The sequence below is a fragment of the Macrosteles quadrilineatus genome, unplaced genomic scaffold (genome assembly GCF_028750875.1).
Source record: "Macrosteles quadrilineatus isolate MER2022 unplaced genomic scaffold, UCM_ALF_1.0 Scaffold_1__1_contigs__length_201487025, whole genome shotgun sequence".
Lineage (NCBI taxonomy): Eukaryota > Metazoa > Arthropoda > Insecta > Hemiptera > Cicadellidae > Macrosteles > Macrosteles quadrilineatus.
In genome coordinates, this window is record NW_026542594.1 from 193843064 (window position 1) to 193861362 (window position 18299).

At 34.5% G+C, this 18299-nt stretch overlaps 1 protein-coding gene across 2 annotated transcripts in view; it reads left to right on the top strand.

The window, feature by feature from the left end:
- The window catches only part of LOC128993068 (spliceosome RNA helicase Ddx39b-like), a 40652-nt gene extending 23710 nt beyond the window's left edge, over positions 1 to 16942 (top strand). For both annotated transcript variants that reach the window (XM_054416834.1, XM_054416827.1), the window contains exons 4-9: positions 3626 to 3839; positions 10763 to 10983; positions 12099 to 12282; positions 12676 to 12794; positions 15749 to 15852; positions 16911 to 16942. In XM_054416834.1, coding sequence (XP_054272809.1) covers positions 3626 to 3839; positions 10763 to 10983; positions 12099 to 12282; positions 12676 to 12794; positions 15749 to 15838 — 828 coding nt within the window. In that variant the 3' untranslated portion in view covers positions 15839 to 15852; positions 16911 to 16942. The remainder of the gene's footprint in view (positions 1 to 3625; positions 3840 to 10762; positions 10984 to 12098; positions 12283 to 12675; positions 12795 to 15748; positions 15853 to 16910) is intronic.
- Positions 16943 to 18299: the final 1357 nt, after the last annotated feature.

An 18299-nucleotide genomic window follows, 5' to 3' on the forward strand; every position in this document is an offset into this window, starting at 1 on the left:
TTGCCAAATGGAGGGAAAAAGACGGGACAAAAAGAAGACTTTTGAGATTGCCAGACGGGAATTTTACGGGGAAATTTACTACCAACCTACACCACAACAAAATGCAAGTCACATACTACACGCTAACGTCGTATAGGTCCGCTTTCGGCCAACGCTAGAGCAAAAACGAAGATATACAAAAGGCATTACCGAGCGTTCCCGATGGGGTACGGACGCACCGTACGGGGGCCAAGCGCCGTACCCGATCGGGAACGGCCGCACTCTACGTGTTAAGACAAGATTTTTTTAGGGTGGGGGTATTGGTTTTAATATATGTATGTGTATGTATTTGTGTGTGTATATATGGATCTATAACATATATTGGGTTGTGAGCCAGCTATTTTATTTTTAGTTTCATTCGCTTTAATTAAACATTTTTATTTCAGACTTTTTACTTTTGATTTTAGTCCAGAATTTAATTTATAGTTTTAAATTAAAAGTGAAAAAAAAGTGTATGCCAACCACGTAGACGGTTCTATGAACCATTACGGTTTTAGTGTAAGACATTGTGGCTTCCTGCGAGGAGCCTAGGTTTGTAAGGAAAATCTTTTGGTCAATAAAGCACTTCTTTCATTCATTCATTCATTCATTCATTAATTCATTCAATTATTTCATCAAAATAAAGAGCAGATTATAGGCTTTAAAAATATATGATTGAAATAAAAGTTTGAATGTGATACAATAGTTACATACCTCTTAGAAGTTAACTTTTGTATGGTAGTCTTCGAAGCATGCTCCAAGACACAGTCCTGCTTCACACTTGGGACACCAATATCTGCTGTCTTCTTACTCCCCGTTTTGCACATACACAGCACATCTTTTGTGCATTTACTTTACTTACTGTAGGTGGTATCAGGTAAATAAAGTGCCTTTCTGTAAGTCTAGCAGGTCTCGGCTCAATTGAAGGTCTTCCGAAAACAGGTCTTGGTACTTCAGGGCCATGGGTCTCAAAAAGCATCTTTATAAGATCTAATCGAAAGGCTAGGTGGTCAATTTTCTGGGTATTAGATTTCCAGATTATAAAGGAATTCAATACAGAAATATTCAGAAGGCGTTTAAAGATTTTTACGTACCATTTCAGGCCCCTTTTTCTTTCTAGCTGATATGCGTGCAGCATTTGGTCCCTCATATCAACCCCTCCCATTTGCTTGTTATATGTATACACCAAAGCTGGCTTCATTTCTTGCCTCCCATTCTTGCTAAGTCTTTGCTCCATTTCATGGGAGTGGAAGGTAGAAATAAGAGTGACGATTCTTTTGTCGCGCCACTTCATCACCATCACATCTCCACTGTGTTTTACTACAATTTCTCCTTTTTCTAATTTTTGACTTTTGATTTCATCTGGGACATTTTTCCTTGATAATTTTAGAGTGCCACATGTGTCTGTCTTTTTTTCTTTTAATAATTTTGAAAGCTCAGGGGAATTATACCAATTATCCATCCACAAAGTAAATCCTTTATCAAGAAGTGGCTCCATAAGGGAGAGAACAATCGCAGTGGACTTGTTTGATTTAGGTGGGATGATAGGATTATCAAAGACCATGCCTTTTCCGGTATATACAATGAAGGACCACGTAAAGCCTGAGGAGGATTCACATATCTCAAACGATTTTATCCCAAATTTGGCTGCTTTTAGGGGCAAATATTGCTTGAAGCCCAAACGGCCCTTCCACAATGTCAGAGACTCGTCGATGGATATATTTTGAGACAGTCTATATGAGGATTGAAACCTAGCGTTCAGATGTTCAATTACAGAAAAAATTTTGAACAAACCCTTTTGGCCCTGATAATCACTGATCTTTGTATCATCACAGAAGTGCAAGTTCTTAGAAATGGCCTCAAAACGTTCACATGGCATTGTACTTGGAAAGATGTCTGAGCGCAAACAGGGGTTTTTGGAATAGTAAGATCTAATAGTAGGCCTCTGGTCCACACCCATCAGCATGATTAGAGCTAAATACAAATACATTTCGTCTTTGGTGACAGGACTCCATTTCCAGTTCCTTGAAAACTGTGGGAAAATCAAGCTTTCTGTGCTGTTGCTCCGCATAGAGATTGGTATTTTGTACTATTATGTCCAAAAGCGTGTCATCAAAAAAATAATGAAACAGATCTAGGGGATTTTCAACAGGGATTTGAGGACCAACACCACCAAACCCAACAAAATTTTCTCTGTGAGGAATGTAGTCCTCAATTGTCTCCCAAACCATAGAAGGCACATCAGTTGTAGGCCTACGGTTATATCTAAGGGGTACATCTCCCGCACCTAATACAACTTCATCGATTGTCACATCGACAGAGTTTTGTTGAGGAATGTGCATTTCAGCAGGAATAGTGTGGGTTTCAATTTCCATAGGAGAAATAGGCCTAGGCTCACCATTGTCTTGGCGGAGGTTATGTCTAGGAATAAGGAGAGGAATCTCATCGTCACTCTCTAAATCATTATTTTCTAGGCCTAGTGTTTGAAATTGGGCATAGTCTACATCAAATGAATCGTTATCACTTACATCGGATGCATTATCCGTATCCAAAAGCCAGTGATCGATCTCACTACTTCTTGCCATTGTAAAACAAACACTAAAACTCAGCTCCAAAACACAACACTTTGGTACTTTTACATCCCTAATTTACGACAACACTTCATACATACATACAGTCAGCGGTTGAAACTAATAAAAAAAACTTATACTAATACTCAAATACGATTTTAGAAAATGTTTTACCAGTAAATAATGTATTACACACACAAAACGTACGAACAACACACGCATGTAAGCAAAACAAACAAAGCAGAAGTCTGGACAATCATCTGCTGAAAACAGCTGATGAATTTCGTCATCCAGAGACAACAGAAAAAACGTAAAAAGGATTTATTTTAGTGGTTTGTGTAGCTCATTTCATCTACAATGTACTGCAGTATTGCACAAGTCCACGTAGTTGAGTATTTACTCACTAGATGCCAGCATCTACTGGGACGTCACTGAGCGTACGCAATACGTCAAAACACGGCGGCGAGGTTAGGAATGGCGGCGTATCACGTACGGCAATACACATTGAAGGGTTAAATACTAATTCATTGCCCTAGCCTACACCCTTCCCCAACCCCTACTATATTATCTACTCATCGGTTTGAAGAAGATGTCCTACCGGCCGCACACACTACACTGTTCTCTCCCGTCTCGTCTAACTCGCGGTAGATCTTTGCGCGCATCTAGGCATTGTGGCCCCACATGACCTTACACGTTAGACTTGTGTCTTGACAATAAGTTTAAAATGTTTAATCAAATTGCTCAGTGAAATACCTTTAAAATGAGGTATCACTTAACCTATCTTTACATTGGAAAATTTTCAATACTACCCTCATCCCCCAAAAACTTTTTTTTCGTTGCATTTGGGAGATTTCAAAATAATTTCCCCAAAATAGGGGGGTTTAGGTTTTTACGAAAGATCTGCCTCGATTAGTTTATTCGCTATACATTGTGTATGGGTGGTCTGCCTCACTCTGTATGTATACTTGTAAACCCATTGTAAACGAATGGGCTGCTTGATATATTTACTGTACTATATTTTGCCTAAAATACTACAGGAAATTGATGCTATTTTTGACTACGAAGATGAGGAGCAGCCAGACCAGGCCGTAGTATCAGAACCAAAAGAAGAAATAGGATCTGTGGAGCCTGCCAACGACGAGGTCATAGGAAGATACGCCTCAATCTCCACTTCAAAGTTTAAAGATCACCCATTGAAACCAGAAATTTTAAGAGCAATTGTTGACTGTGGTTTTGAGTGGCTGTCCGAAGGTGAGTTTGAAATATTATGTTGTTTAGTAGGCCTACCTATTCATGCATTGGCTAGATCCTTGACCTAATCTTTGTTTATTTCTATTTGCCTATTGATACAGTTTGAGCTAATTTCCCATATAGGGAATAAGCTATTACCATAGATCTCATGGTAAGACCTGGATCCGGGACCGATTTACTTTTTGTTTTGATGCCCCAGAGGCTTACCATATGTTCAAATTCATTGTAAATATTGATATATTATATATGTTACGCTCAAACTCCGAATTCGGACAATGTCCGAAATTCTTACTTGCTTCGCGATGTGGACAGTGTGAAATACCCACGTCACGGAATGAGCATATTATTCAGGCATTGGCAGAAGCGAAATGCCCAGAGATAATTTTACGACACAACTTTACGCATTGTAGGTAAACTGATTTGCTCAAATGCGCCAAAGTCAAAACGTTTTTTGGCGATAGAGCAAAACCAAAATACACAACCACAACGCGATGTGTGCAAAAGTGAATGCCCACGTCGACTATTGGGTTTTTCTAGTTTGCACAAATGCCGAATAGCCTGTACAAACTACCACATAGGTACACAAAAATCTACATGAAATCCACGATCAATTGGTAGACTTTTATAAAATAAAATTTATGTTTGAAATTATATTTGTTTAATGTACGATTTAGAAATTAACATAAAAAAATACAGGTGCAGTAAACAGAAAATTACCGAATATGAAAAACTATAAAAAGGCCCATAGCAAATACACAGACATTGAAAGGTTTATACCAAAAATATTGTAAAATATTTTGTTATATATGTTAATTGTATGCAACTGAGGTAGATGCTAATGCCATAAGAGCAACCTTTAAACAGTGACTTACACAGAGTTTGTGTTTCATTTGTATTTTACTTGTTGGCTCAGGATGTGCTGCCTTGGCATATAGAATCCAATTTTATGTATAAGTTAATACATTTTCATGATACCTAAACAGTTCCTCTTGCAACCACATCTGATAAAACCTTGCTTAGATCCGGATGACATCATTGTTTCTTTGCCAACATTTAGCGGCTCATCAAGTACATCCTCGGTGCAAATAAATTTACTTGGTGCCACTTGGAAATGGTATCTTGAGAACTATTTGTCCAGAACTCCACGTTTCGTACCAAGAATGTAGTATTCATTGTTATTTATTATTTACAACTGCTGCTGCAGTTCTAGGAGCTAGTAGTCCCCGGTCAACACCAAGAATACATGATCTCTTTGACATCATGTCTTTGACTGAAACTGGGGTTAATTTTCTTTCCATGTTCATTAACATTTATTCTGCCTGGATTTTTAAGGAAGTTACACAGTTTTCCCAAGTTGTATCAACAGCAGATTTTCTTGATAAAAAATTGCTTAAAGGTAGGTTTAACTGCTCTCTATTTAGGTCTTCATTTTGGATGTCCTGTGAGAACAAGAATTCGGCATTTGTACAAACTAGAAATACCCACAACCCGACTTGGACAATCACTTTTGCTCACATCGCGTTGTGGGTATTTAGGATTTGCTCACCGAGGAACGTTTTGACTTCGGCATTTGAGTAAATCAGTTTCCCACAACGCGGTCTGGGCATTCATTCTGCTTTTGCCAATGTCCTAATAAAATACTCACTCTGCGAAGTGAATTTTACATGCCGTCCACATTGCGAAGTGGGTAACAATTTTGTATATTGTCCTAATTCTAATTCTGAGTTTGAGTGTAAAATATATACGTGTCCGTTAGCACGAAACTCGAGCAAAAATGATCAAATTTCAATGAAATTTGGTAAAAATTTGCAAATTTACATTTATTCTAGCGAGTTTGCGAATCAGCGTCATCTAACCATAAGAACGGGGTTTTATGGGGTGGAAATTGGTTTTTCTCATTTTTTACCCTCTAAACATAAAATTTCTTAATTTCTCTCTTAACTATTTTGAAGAGTTTTGAATAATACACATTTTTGTATATTAACTCTTTCAGTGCTATTAAACAATATATCGTTGTTTTAAAAAATCTCTAAGGGATATAGAGAGGAAGGTCATACAAAAAGTATCAAAACGGCCATTGGTGACCTGCATGTACATAGGATACACTAACAACCACTTAGCTAAAAGATTCGCCCAATCCAATGATTTTGAGGTGTATGTCTAAACCAAGGATTATGAACACCTCACTATGCCCCAGTGGTTGTAGTATATCGCTACAAACACACAGGTCACCAATTATTTGCCAAACAGGACGGGATTCGAACCCGAGCAGACGAATGCCACTGGCCAAGTGACACACGCCCTAGCCTTCTCAGCTATCTGTGCTTGAAGACTGAGGAGTAAAAAACCGGTATTTAAGCTGACGCCACAGATTGCGAACAGATAGCGCTACAGATGGTTGTTCAATGTGTTACTAGGTAGCAGCACCAGTTAGTCACGGACTATTTAGATGATATTTTTCAGTTGAAACACAACAGTGATCATAAATGGGTTCCTGAGACTTTGCTGCAAAACATTAGTTTTCCTAAAATGGCTATATTACGATAACCTCGTCCAATTAAATCAAAGTCAAATTCAATATTACATTGTAAACTATATGTCTTTTGATTTTATGAGATTTTGGTTTAAACAATGCTATCAGAACATAAAAAATTATAGGAAAACCAAGAAAATGACAACAAAAACTTAGTTTTATTTAATGTTTAATACAAATACCTAGTCTAGTCAAGATATGAAAAAAACACCCTTAACCTTAAAAAAATTGCTCTAAAAGGTTTTTTGATGGTTTTCATTTCCAAAAAGTATGTTAAATAACATACTAAAAGTCTAATAAAATCGGAGTCTCGGAAATTGGGTTTTTCCAATATGGCGTCCAAAAATTAAAAAAATAATAAACCTTACTATTTTCCCTGTAAATTTTCTTCTGAACCTCCAATTTAGACCGAATTTGGTACAAACCTTTGAAACTGTATGTATTATCTATAAACTATTCATGATTTAAGATAAATAATATACAGCAAACGTGTTGTATGGGGTTGAAAATAGGTAAAAATCTGTCTTAAGTTGTTAGTAGTAAATAACTTATTTCAACTTTGGTCACTATAGGGAACAAAACTTTTTATCCCTAGTCTGTGCTATACCTATGTTGTAAATCCTTAAAAAATATATGCAATTTAGTATTCTTAATCATTAAATTATCTTAAGTGGTGGTGGGATAGTTATAAAAAAAACTATTTAATTCTTATGGGAATTCTGAAAATTACCATATCTTAATTGTTAGTTGGTACGCTTGGATAACAATTCATCGTGGCCTGTATCGTCTCCACAGATACTAACACACGCATATTTGTCATAAGCGAATTCTGTGTTGAGTCAAGTAATAGAATTTGTTTCAATACTTTTTTTACGCTCATTCAATTCTTTTATTTTGTAATAGTTCACAAGTAGTTTATAAAAAAAATTATATGTATAATGTTAACAGGTATATTTTGGTAATACTGTTGTTAATCAGCTGTTTTTAAACTCCACAGGATTCGCTTCCGCTCGTTCAATTGTAGTTAAGTAATAAAACACAAATAGTTAATTACAAAAATAATTACATGTATAATGTTTACAGGTTTATTTTGGCAATACTGTTGTTAATCAGATGTTTTTTTTACTTCATATGATTCCAATCGTATTGTTGTTCATGTTTACAGTTATTTAGATCAAATTTGGTCTAGTCAAGATATGAAATAAAACCCCTTAATCTAAAAAAAAATTGCTTTAAAAGATTTTTTGATGGTTTACATTTCCAATAAGTATGTGAAATAATACCAAACTAAAAGTCTAATAAAATCGGAGTCTCGAAAATCGGGTTTTTTTTCAATATGGCCAAAATTTCCAAATTTCCCTAAAATATTTCCATAGACAAGCAAGCTTTAAGACATTATTTATTCTCCACAAGAATAACATGGTCATTTTAAATGTACACTTTTTTTATTTTCTCCGTAACCGTTAGGCATACAACAACGCTTCTGTATACTAAATTATTTGGTTTTATGATCTCTTCAAAATGGTTTGGGAATAAATTGCAACTTTTTACAGTGAAAAATGGGAAAATCCCATTTCTACCCCGTAAAAAAAATAAGAGATCTTAAGCATACTCAATTTTTGGGCTTAACCTAGACACAAATCTTAAATATACACAAATCATAATACAAAAACTTTCTTCAGGGTTATACAGTATGTTTTTAGGCCAGTGTCACTAATGTAACCTGGACATTCTAAAATAAAAATATTTTGTCTTATGGTCTGGCAATCTATGGAGGAACGTCCAAAAAGTTTAGATACAGTTCTGAAACTCTAAAAATGCTATAAGAATCATGCTATACTTTGACAAACGATAACTGTAAAAGATCAATTTTCAAAACTACACATTTTGACTGTCTGATCAATAAATATGTACTATAACTAGTGGCCTGTAGGGGCAATGGCCCCTAATCTAGACTACAATAAAAAACCATATATAAAAAGACAAATACTCGAAATATGTTTTTAAAATTATCAATTTTATGTTACTTAAAATTAACAGTGTTTCTTTTTTTATATCTTGGTTTTCCTTCCGTTGGAGTCGTATATTAGATGGTTTTGATGTGTCAATGAAATACAATTGTAAAATAATGATTAAATCAATAACACAACATAACAAATGGAAACGTGCACACGGTTTGGTCTGAGCCCGGAGAACGACGAATCAGAGCTGAAATCATACTGCCAAACATTGCACATCTTTTCTAGTTTAAAATTGAAGATTTGTTTCGTAATCTTACGAATCCTGTTATAGTTTCCATTTTGAGAGCCTAATGTATGTAAAGGTTAAAATTATTATTAATTATTATGAAGGCAACTCCCCATTTCGCGGTAATAAGTCAGAAATATATCTATGAATTTGTCCCTGAATTTTAAAACACAATTGGGAAATTAGAAAAAAATGTCCATTCATATGAAACTAGAAATAAAATGTATATAAATTAATCAATCTCAGCTTCTATGAAAAAACTAAAAAAAGGAAACATTCATGGGATCAAAATTTTTGAATCATTTTCCTCCCAAATTTAAAAGTAAAATAAACCAAAATTATTTCATAAATCTAGTGAATCAACTGCCAAAAAAAGAAAAGAACTATTATTCATTTGAAGAGTTTTTTTATTAATACAAAAAAATAATGTTGAGATGCTCTGCTGGGAAAAAATAAACAATAAGAACGACTCGATGACCCAAAGTGCCGCTCCAGAGATTCTTTTAAGATTTGTTCACTGCAACTACTCTACTGGCTGCAAGAATTTGCAATGCTCCTGCAACAAAGTATGGGTTACCTTGTACTACAGCTTGTGGACTTTACCAGCTTGGAGAACAATGTGACAGTTCGTAAAGTGATCATAACAGTGTACAACTTGACGAAAATTATGAATTATTATTTGTATAATGCTTTACTACTAACCACAAGAAATTGCGACTATATTATACTATTACTAATGTTATAAATGTGACAGTTTGTTTGTTTTCAGTTCAATCACGCATTAACTACTGGTCGGATTGGGTTGAAATGTGGCTTTATGATAGCTCAGATTCCCGATTAATACAAGCCTATTCTTATCTAAAAAATCCTTTCGGGCTAAAAATGTATAGATATTTATTTAAGTAAATAAAATATGTATGTTGAAATAAATTGCAAAATTTTACGTTTTTAGGGTCAAAAATAGGGAAAACCAATTTTTACCCCATAAAACCCCCCTAAACCCCTGTTCCCATGGTCCGATCATGCTGGTTCGCAAACTCGTTCAAATAAATGTAGGTTTACATGTTTGTACCAAATTTCATCGAATTCAGATCATTTTTGCTTGAGTTATTGTGCTAACGGACACATTTGACCAAAATCTTGGACGCCATCTTGAATTTTGGACTTCCGAGACTCCGATTTCATTAGACTTTTTTTCCTGGAAAATACACATAATTCTAAGTCAAAATAACCAATAAAACAATTTAAAGCAATTTTTTTAGGGTTCTCGTACGGATTTACTCGACTAACCGGGATTTATCTTTGTTGGATATTTTCTTATTGTCTTATTATTCAAAATTAGCCTAATTAATCAAATAGTGACAACATTACAGTTAAAATTCAACTACAGGTAATGGAATTGAAAGGCAAACAAAAAAGTCTTACGAAATATGAGTTATTGGCATAGCACTGAAAGGGTTAAAGTGTTTTTGTATGGTTATTGGTTACAAAGAAAATTAAGAAATTGTTAGCTTATTTCCATGTTATTCTTATGGAGAATAAGTAAACTGTTGTAGTTCGCTTGTTTATGGATATATTTTGATCATATTTGGTAGTTGAGTTATTTGAAAATAAGTTATTAATCAACACACTTTATTACCCTCCCTGTAGCAGCAAACCTAGGTACTCGTTAAACGTAATGTCATTAAAATATATTTAATTGAAAATCAAATCAGGCCAAATGGAAATTTGCTTAGTCTGCAGGTTTGATGCGGCAAGGGTATTTTAAATTAAAATCTAAATAATCCATAAAATGCAATTTACTAATACTCCCTAACAGTTTGGATAATAGTGTGACATTTATTTGTAGTTAGTACGAACGGTGAATTCTTGGTGAATTCAGTAGTATTCTAGTAATTACTTACAGGGATTTGCAACCCCATGCTTGGGAGGAGGTAATTTTTTTTGTGGAATGTTTAAATAAAATCATAAATCCTACTTATGATGATTTAGTCAACACGCTTTATTTGATATTTAAAGTTTTTATTATTTTCTCAAATCTTTAATCTGTACTTAACAAGACTTGTAATTAAAGTATGTATTGTAAAACACATGAACTAGGAAAGTACCCCTTCTCAAAGAATAATACATTTCATGTTCTCAGTGCAACACGAATGTATACCTCCAGCATTGCTTGGAATGGACATTTTATGTCAGGCTGAGTCTGGAGGTAAAACGACTGCTTTTGTGTTGGCAACACTTCAAAAGCTCGAGAACACATCCGACAACCATGTCTACGTCCTGGTAATGTGTCACAGCAAAGAACTGGTATTCCAGATCAGCAAAGAGTACGAGCGCTTCTCAAAATACATGCCTCAGATTAAGGTACCAAGTAGCCAAAAAATTGTTTCAAACTAGTATAAAAGTGTTATAATACAATTTTAAAACATGTTGACATAATTTGTGTATTAAAAACACTTAAATATAAGTTTCAATGGAGTTTAAAATTGTTTTATTACAAGATATGAAACAAATATTAAAACAAGTTTTGATAGAGTTTAACATGTTTTTAAGTCATACAAAATTGTATATTGATATAAGTTTTAACATCGGTTTGAACAGTTTAAAAACTATTTTTAAATCAAGTTTATAGTATAATTATTCAAACTTATATTAAAGATGTTTAAAAATCTGTTTGAACCGTTTTAAAATTATTTAAATGGGAGTTTAGTCTAAGTTTAAAAACTTATATTAAAACTATTGGAATATCAGTTTGGATTTGGTCTGAAAAGATGTATAATACAAGTATTAAAATTTTATTTTTGTAAGTTTGAATACAAGTTTGAAGAAAATTAAACCCATTTTCAACGAGATTTCAAAGTAAGTTTAACAACTTGTACTATTTTTGTTTGAAAATCAGTTTTTAAAAAGGTATTGTTAATGCAATCTATCGAAATTAAATTGATACAAGTGTTGATACGGTTTTAAAACAATTTTCATCACAAATTAAATCCACATGTATATTCCATCTGGAGAGCGGGAGTGAGTTGATTTGAAGTGATCTTCAGTGAGGCGATCGTCTTCAGAGATAAGATTGCACTGCGGTACCTCTTCTTGTTGCCAAAAGCAAAGTAGAGTATTATGTAGCTTGTCCGTAGTGGAGAGTAGAGACGAATGGCATGAGGTGGGAGAAGCAGAAGAGTTAGACAAAGGTGGTGCATTGTCCATTAACACAAATCCAAATCGTGTTCCAATAACTAGTGGAAGGTTTGGGCCTAAAGGTAGGATTGGTGAGTGACAAGTTCTGGAAACAAAGCACCTCTTATGAGAACATAAATATTCTGATTTCTGAGGTATATGAAAGGTCTGATCTGCTAGAACATCAGACCAATTTACCTGTTTTACCTGTTAGTAAACCTCAAAAGAGAGTTGAGTACGAGGCAAAGGAGTGGAAATTCTATCTAGAATATGGAAATCTCCATATTTTACTTGTGTTTTAGGTGGGAGGTTTTTCTGGTGATCAGCCTATTGAAAAGGACGAGGAAGTTTTGAAAAACAACTGTCCGCATATTGTGGTGGGAACTCCTGGACGTATCCTGGCTTTGGTGCGCAGCAATACCTTGAACCTGAAACATGTGGGATGCTTTGTTCTTGATGAGTGTGACAAAATATTGGAAGTATTAGGCAAGTGCTATTAAATAAACACATTTCTCTGTGTCATGAGATTTGTATATTCTTGCAAGCTCAAACTTATGTAGTGGATAGCGACTATCTGAATTTCTTGTGGTTAGTTTCAAGTTAGACAATGTGCTATACTGCTATTTTAATTTTTTATATGCAGTCAATTGTATGCTACAGGCAGTTACAATTTCTGATTCTGTATAGGAGCAAGATTAGTAACTTAAGAGCACACACAATATACCCTCTCTATTTTCTAAGTTTCATTGAGGTTGGAATACATTTTTTTGTCAGGATACTTAACAAGCTATGCGTCTGTTTTCTCTGGTGATTTACAGTTATTTAAATCCTATGCATATTCTATGTAATTTTGGACTGAATACTTCTGTTTTTTTTCAGACATGAGGAGAGACGTCCAAGAAATATTCAGAGAAACTCCTCAAAGCAAGCAAGTGATGATGTTTAGTGCAAAACTCAAAGAGGAGATCAGGCCTGTCTGCAAAGAATTTATGCAAGATGTAATTCATCTACTTCATTTTATTAATTGTTTCCTGGGAGGGGCATGCTAACTTACTTTCCCACCACACTATCCTTTACTTGTCTACTCACATCCTACACTTCAAATCAAATCAAAATCTGTTTTATTCCAAAAATGTTTTACAATGTATATATACATACATTAGAAATACGAAAAAATAATCCCGCAGCTGTACAAGGCAAACATCCTTGATACTTAGTCATGAGACTCCAAACCTGACCCATATCCGTAGTAAGTCCTTCAATTCTACCCTGGGTTTTGTTCATCTGGGGATATATTTCAGGGCGGTTGGAGGGCTCAGCGAAAAAGAAAAAATATTGCCAATTTAAAATCCCCATGTCCTTATGGGGAAGTAAACTGTTGTATTGAGGATGGTCGTAGTACTCACTAGTGCGGACGTTAATCCACACCAGGGAGTATCACATCCACAGTGCATGCCTATAAATATCCACTAGGGTGGTCTGCCGTTACACTTTAGACGCATAAATGAGCGAAGCATTATTTAAAGATTGTCAATGGCTAAAGCAGCTAACACCCTACAATATGTTCCCATTCAACAGATTCACCGTTTGTTTGCCCGATATTATTTAAGTTCTAAAGAATGACAAATTTATCTGATAGTTCATACTGTATGAACTAACTTCCTGTACCTTTGTAGTGAAACTTGCTATCCTGACTATTTGCTTGTACAAAATGGGCATAGCAGGATGTACTCATGCAATCAACATTGTTCTACAATCGTCAGGTCAGTTAATTCGTTCGGGACTCTTGACACATCCATATTATTTAACGCCGTGAATTTAGTTACATTTGAACGACAACACGAACAAATCGGTGATTGGTTTGAAGCCGTTAGTTGTTGGCGATGACAGTTAGTGCAAGTATAAAATTGTAGTGCATCTAATTCATGTTGGAATTGATTAGCTAACTGCCTATCATTATTAGCTTCTTCCGCCACTGCTTCATCTGGTTCTTCTTGTTCACGACGCCACTATCTTACAATATTTGCATTATTGGTGCGACGACCAATATTACGACGTGGTCTTTGAGCCATGCTCAAAACAGATATAGCAAAACTGTTACTTCCATTGATAAACTAACTAACTTTGACCTAGGATGAGAGTAAACATTGAAATGTAAACAAAACAGTTACAAACAATTAACATATGTTTATCTTATTAAAAAAAACAAGATAAACCCATATGTTATAAACCCAATATAATTTTTCTTTCAACTTACATTAAAATAACAAGCGAAATTGCGTGACCCGTAAAATAAAATCCAGAAGGAAATTTGCTAATATTTTTTACCAAAACATTGTGCTCAGTATTCTTTAGCTGTTGGCCAAATTTCATATCAATTGGTCAAGCCATTACATTCTGATGCTCTTACAAAGAAGTTACAAAGTGAGGGAAAGTGAGCTACGCTCGCTCCTAGCTGGATTACAGGACAAAGCCTCTGTCCTAATTAAATAACACAAATATGTCTTATTTTTTAGGTTTCAAAGAATGGTTCACCCGTAGTTGACTCATATTATTCTTTAAACTTCTTAAAACTTGACCCTCCATAACAACTAAGTTGTTTAACTTTGTCTTCGTAGCTTTCACTATATCCCCCTCCATCTGTCAGTTTGGTGGCCATTATCAGAAGCCAACAAGATTGCATGATCAACAATAGCAATCAAGATCAATAAATAAGGATCACAAATGATCGAAAAGAACTAGAGCTGTAACTAACTTGTGCGTTCAAAACATTCTTAATGCTATTAAAATTTTAAATAAAAACACCAGGGCTGTGCGAATCCAGAAATTTTGGTTCAAATCCGAATCCGAATCATAGCTGTACAGATTTTATCGAATCCGAATATTTTAATTAATCCCGAGTCGAATCTGGGTCGAATCCGAATCTCAAATTTACAGCCATTATCGAACCTGGATCGAATCCGAATCTGAAATTTAAAGCTGTTATCGAATCCGAATATTTAAACCTGTTCAGAGTCGAATCCAAATCCGAGGAAAGTCAGCAGTACCAATTTTCACATTTTTAGACCACATTTTCTAGGGCTGAAATAACTTAGGGAATTGCTTAAAAAAATTCTTGAAATGGGCCAAATAAAAAAGTTATGACATTTAGGCCTACCTATTTGAAGTTTTGAAACTAAAAAATTGGGCATAAGTTAGGCATACCACCTAGGCCTAAGTTTCTCGCTAAAAGTGATGGACTACCAATTTGTGTAGTCTAAAACATAGGCCCAGCCTATTATACACCTTGGTGTTAATCCTCCACACAAGCCTATGTCTGCATTACTATTACAAGTAACAACTAACACTGTGAGGTTAAGTTTACTGATAGCCAAGATAGGGTTCAAATGCGACCTACACTAATGTGCCTAAAGCCTAACACCAAGTTGGTCAGGTTCCTAACATGAACCAGTCAACAGCAAATCGGAGTGCACAAGTAGTTTTTTAGTGTCTAAAAAATTATATTGAAAATTATATTCAATCAGAATCTAGTAAATTTGAATATCAAATCCCAACTCGGATCTATTTCCAAGAAATTCGAATATCGAATCCGAACCCGGATCTCTTATCAGTAAATTCGAATATCGATTCCGAATCCGAATCCAGTTAGAAACAGTAGATTCGTTCTCGAATCCGAATCGAATCTCTAAAAAGATTCGGATTCGATTCGTTTTTCGAACTATTCGCACAGCCCTGAAAAACATTGTAACTTTTAACAATAGAGGGGTTTTCTGCATTGAGCGATGATTATAAGAGGCTTTTAAAATCCTTTTGTTTATTATGGTGTAGAGTTTCATGTACAATAAACTTTAACGAGAGAAATAATAAAACAACAGGTTACTAAGTTTTGACAAAGAATATTTTTAGATACTTTTAAAGTTGGTGAATCCTAATTATGTCTTGTTTTCTACAGGTAATCGCCGTATCATTTGTTAGTAATAAAAACGAGATGGACATCTTAAAAAGTTTTGGTATAGACATACCTGAATTACCTGAACATTGACCCCTCATCCTACAGTAAGTATTGCACTCATTATGTAACATATGTAGTAACATATCAAATGTAGCCTAAACCAATTAGTCCTAAAATCGAGATCTCTTAAAATGGTAAACTTGGCTAACTACAATTAGTAAGTGAAGGTGAATTGGTTTTAAATGGGAAATGGACCTAGGTCTCTGATTACACTGTGATGGATTGTAAATGTTAACTCGGTCTTTGGACAAGCAAGTTTCACGCAACACGTGAAGTTAATTTGAAGAAGGAAGTTGGAAATAAACATTCCCCCATTGCTTTTTAGTAGTTTCAGCATATGGATTTGACAGAAAGTTTTAGGCCTACTGGTACTTGGTAGCATAACATTAAATATATTATAGCGTTATGGACATCATTCTAATCTACTAACTATAATTGTCTTTATTGGGCTAAGTTGAATTACAGAACTAAGAATAAAACTAAAATAATTGCTATCTTTCATTTTCAGTTGTATGACATTAAACTTCAAGACAGTTGTGCTGTTAAGCGAAAAACTTTTTTTCCTTACAAATACTGCTGAATATCTCGGCACTGTATAATATCATAGACTAACCAACACAAGTTCATTACAACACAGTAATATTACAGGTGCAAATAAAACAATGCCATATTGTGGTTTCTCTAACGCTTTTGGTCAATTTGATATGAAATTTCACACAGTATAACTTATGACACAGGTATAACAGTCTATAGTAGTCACAGTATAACATGTCTAATGTCACAGATCGGCCAACATTTGAATATTCTATTCCAGCACTTGTTGCACATATAAATGTTGAATGATATGCGTGAAATTTGATTTAAAATAAACAGAAATATATTTAGAAACCATACAGTATTGCATTGTTTTATTTGTACTTAAAGAAAACTACGCTCAATAGAGTGACAATAATAAAGGACCGTCTGCTGAGCCAGTGGACAATACTACAGATATACTGGTCCAACCATTGGGTCGAGTCGACTGCCTGTCCATGACTAATAGATAAGTTGAAAATCTAACAATAGGCCTATAAATGTTATGACAAAAACAAGTTGATTCCAGGAAATGCGGTAAAAGACAATGACTTAAGAGGAGGTACACCTGACCACCTGACCTGAAGAGGAGGAATTATTGTGCTTCTGCAGAACACTTTTTGTGCCTGCAACCTGTTGGTGTGCTATACGGAGAATGGTGACGTTAAAGTTTGCCAAAGTAATGTACCAAAGTGCAGTTTATTAATTTGTTTTAGGAAATGATATCCATTGAGTTTTTGTTTGAGACTGATTTTGTTGACGGATGCTTTATGAGTTGCCTCTATGCAACATAAATTGTTAAATGAGCTTATTTTGATGAAAGTTGTGAGAACTATGTGAGAAGTGAATTTGTCTAAACGGTCATTTCACAAAAGGTGTTTGTTCCATTGTGCAATTTTTCCACTCTCAAACCCCAGACTTTTGGATGATTTACAAGTTGATTTTTAGTTAGTATAATGTACTTTGTACTAAACACAGTTTGTTTTTGTTGCTTTATTTAGGTTTAAACTTTTAGTATTAGTTACTTAAATCTTTAAATTGCACATTGTTGATTTAACTACAGTAGAACATCGAAAAATCCGGACTTACCTTAAGTAAGAAATAAAATGTTGTACCATTAGTACTGTCTTTAAACAAATAAGGGACTTTTTTAAAAGCTCAAATATCTTTAGTATTTTTACAACAGACTGTACACATGTCACTGAAAATTTATATCGAAACAGTGCTTGAACATATTTTTTCCCCAAATAATCTCTCTTCTAGACCCTTTACTAATAGAAAAATTTTGAACTATTTTACTCAAATAGCGAATGCTTAAGTTAATTTTGCTAATCCGTATAACTTTATAAGCCAAATGGGGTCTGGTCCCAATTAATTCGGATTATTGACGTTTTACTGTATAGTTATGTTAGCATAATATTCCCTAGTCTTAAAAAAAGTTTTTGACAGGCAAAAGTGGTTAATAAATTTGACTCCCATGTTGTTTTGTTTTAGCTATTGCTTTTGGCTAACTTTGCTGAGTTGATTTGTGAGTAGAAGTTATGTTGCTCTTGTGTTGGGTATCTCAACCTTTAGAGCTCAAAGGGTCAAGTAACAACTACTAGGCTATTAAGATCTCCATTCCAATCTGAATCTATGTATATATTAAACCATCCAAACATCCCTTGGTCTCTGTTGTCGAGTTAAACACTTATGTAATTATTTTCTTCATTGTAACTTGTGGCGATTTCCATTGTAAAAGAAATAAATATTTTTCTATTGTCTATTCATGGATAAAATCTTCCTGCTTGTTGTAGTGGTATGATAAAATCAAGGTAACAGGTATTAACTATTAACTTTTGAACCGTAATTGTTACAGCAAAGGGGTGTGTTGTACTATTTTTTTCGAATTATAAGGACCATAACATATTAATTTTTA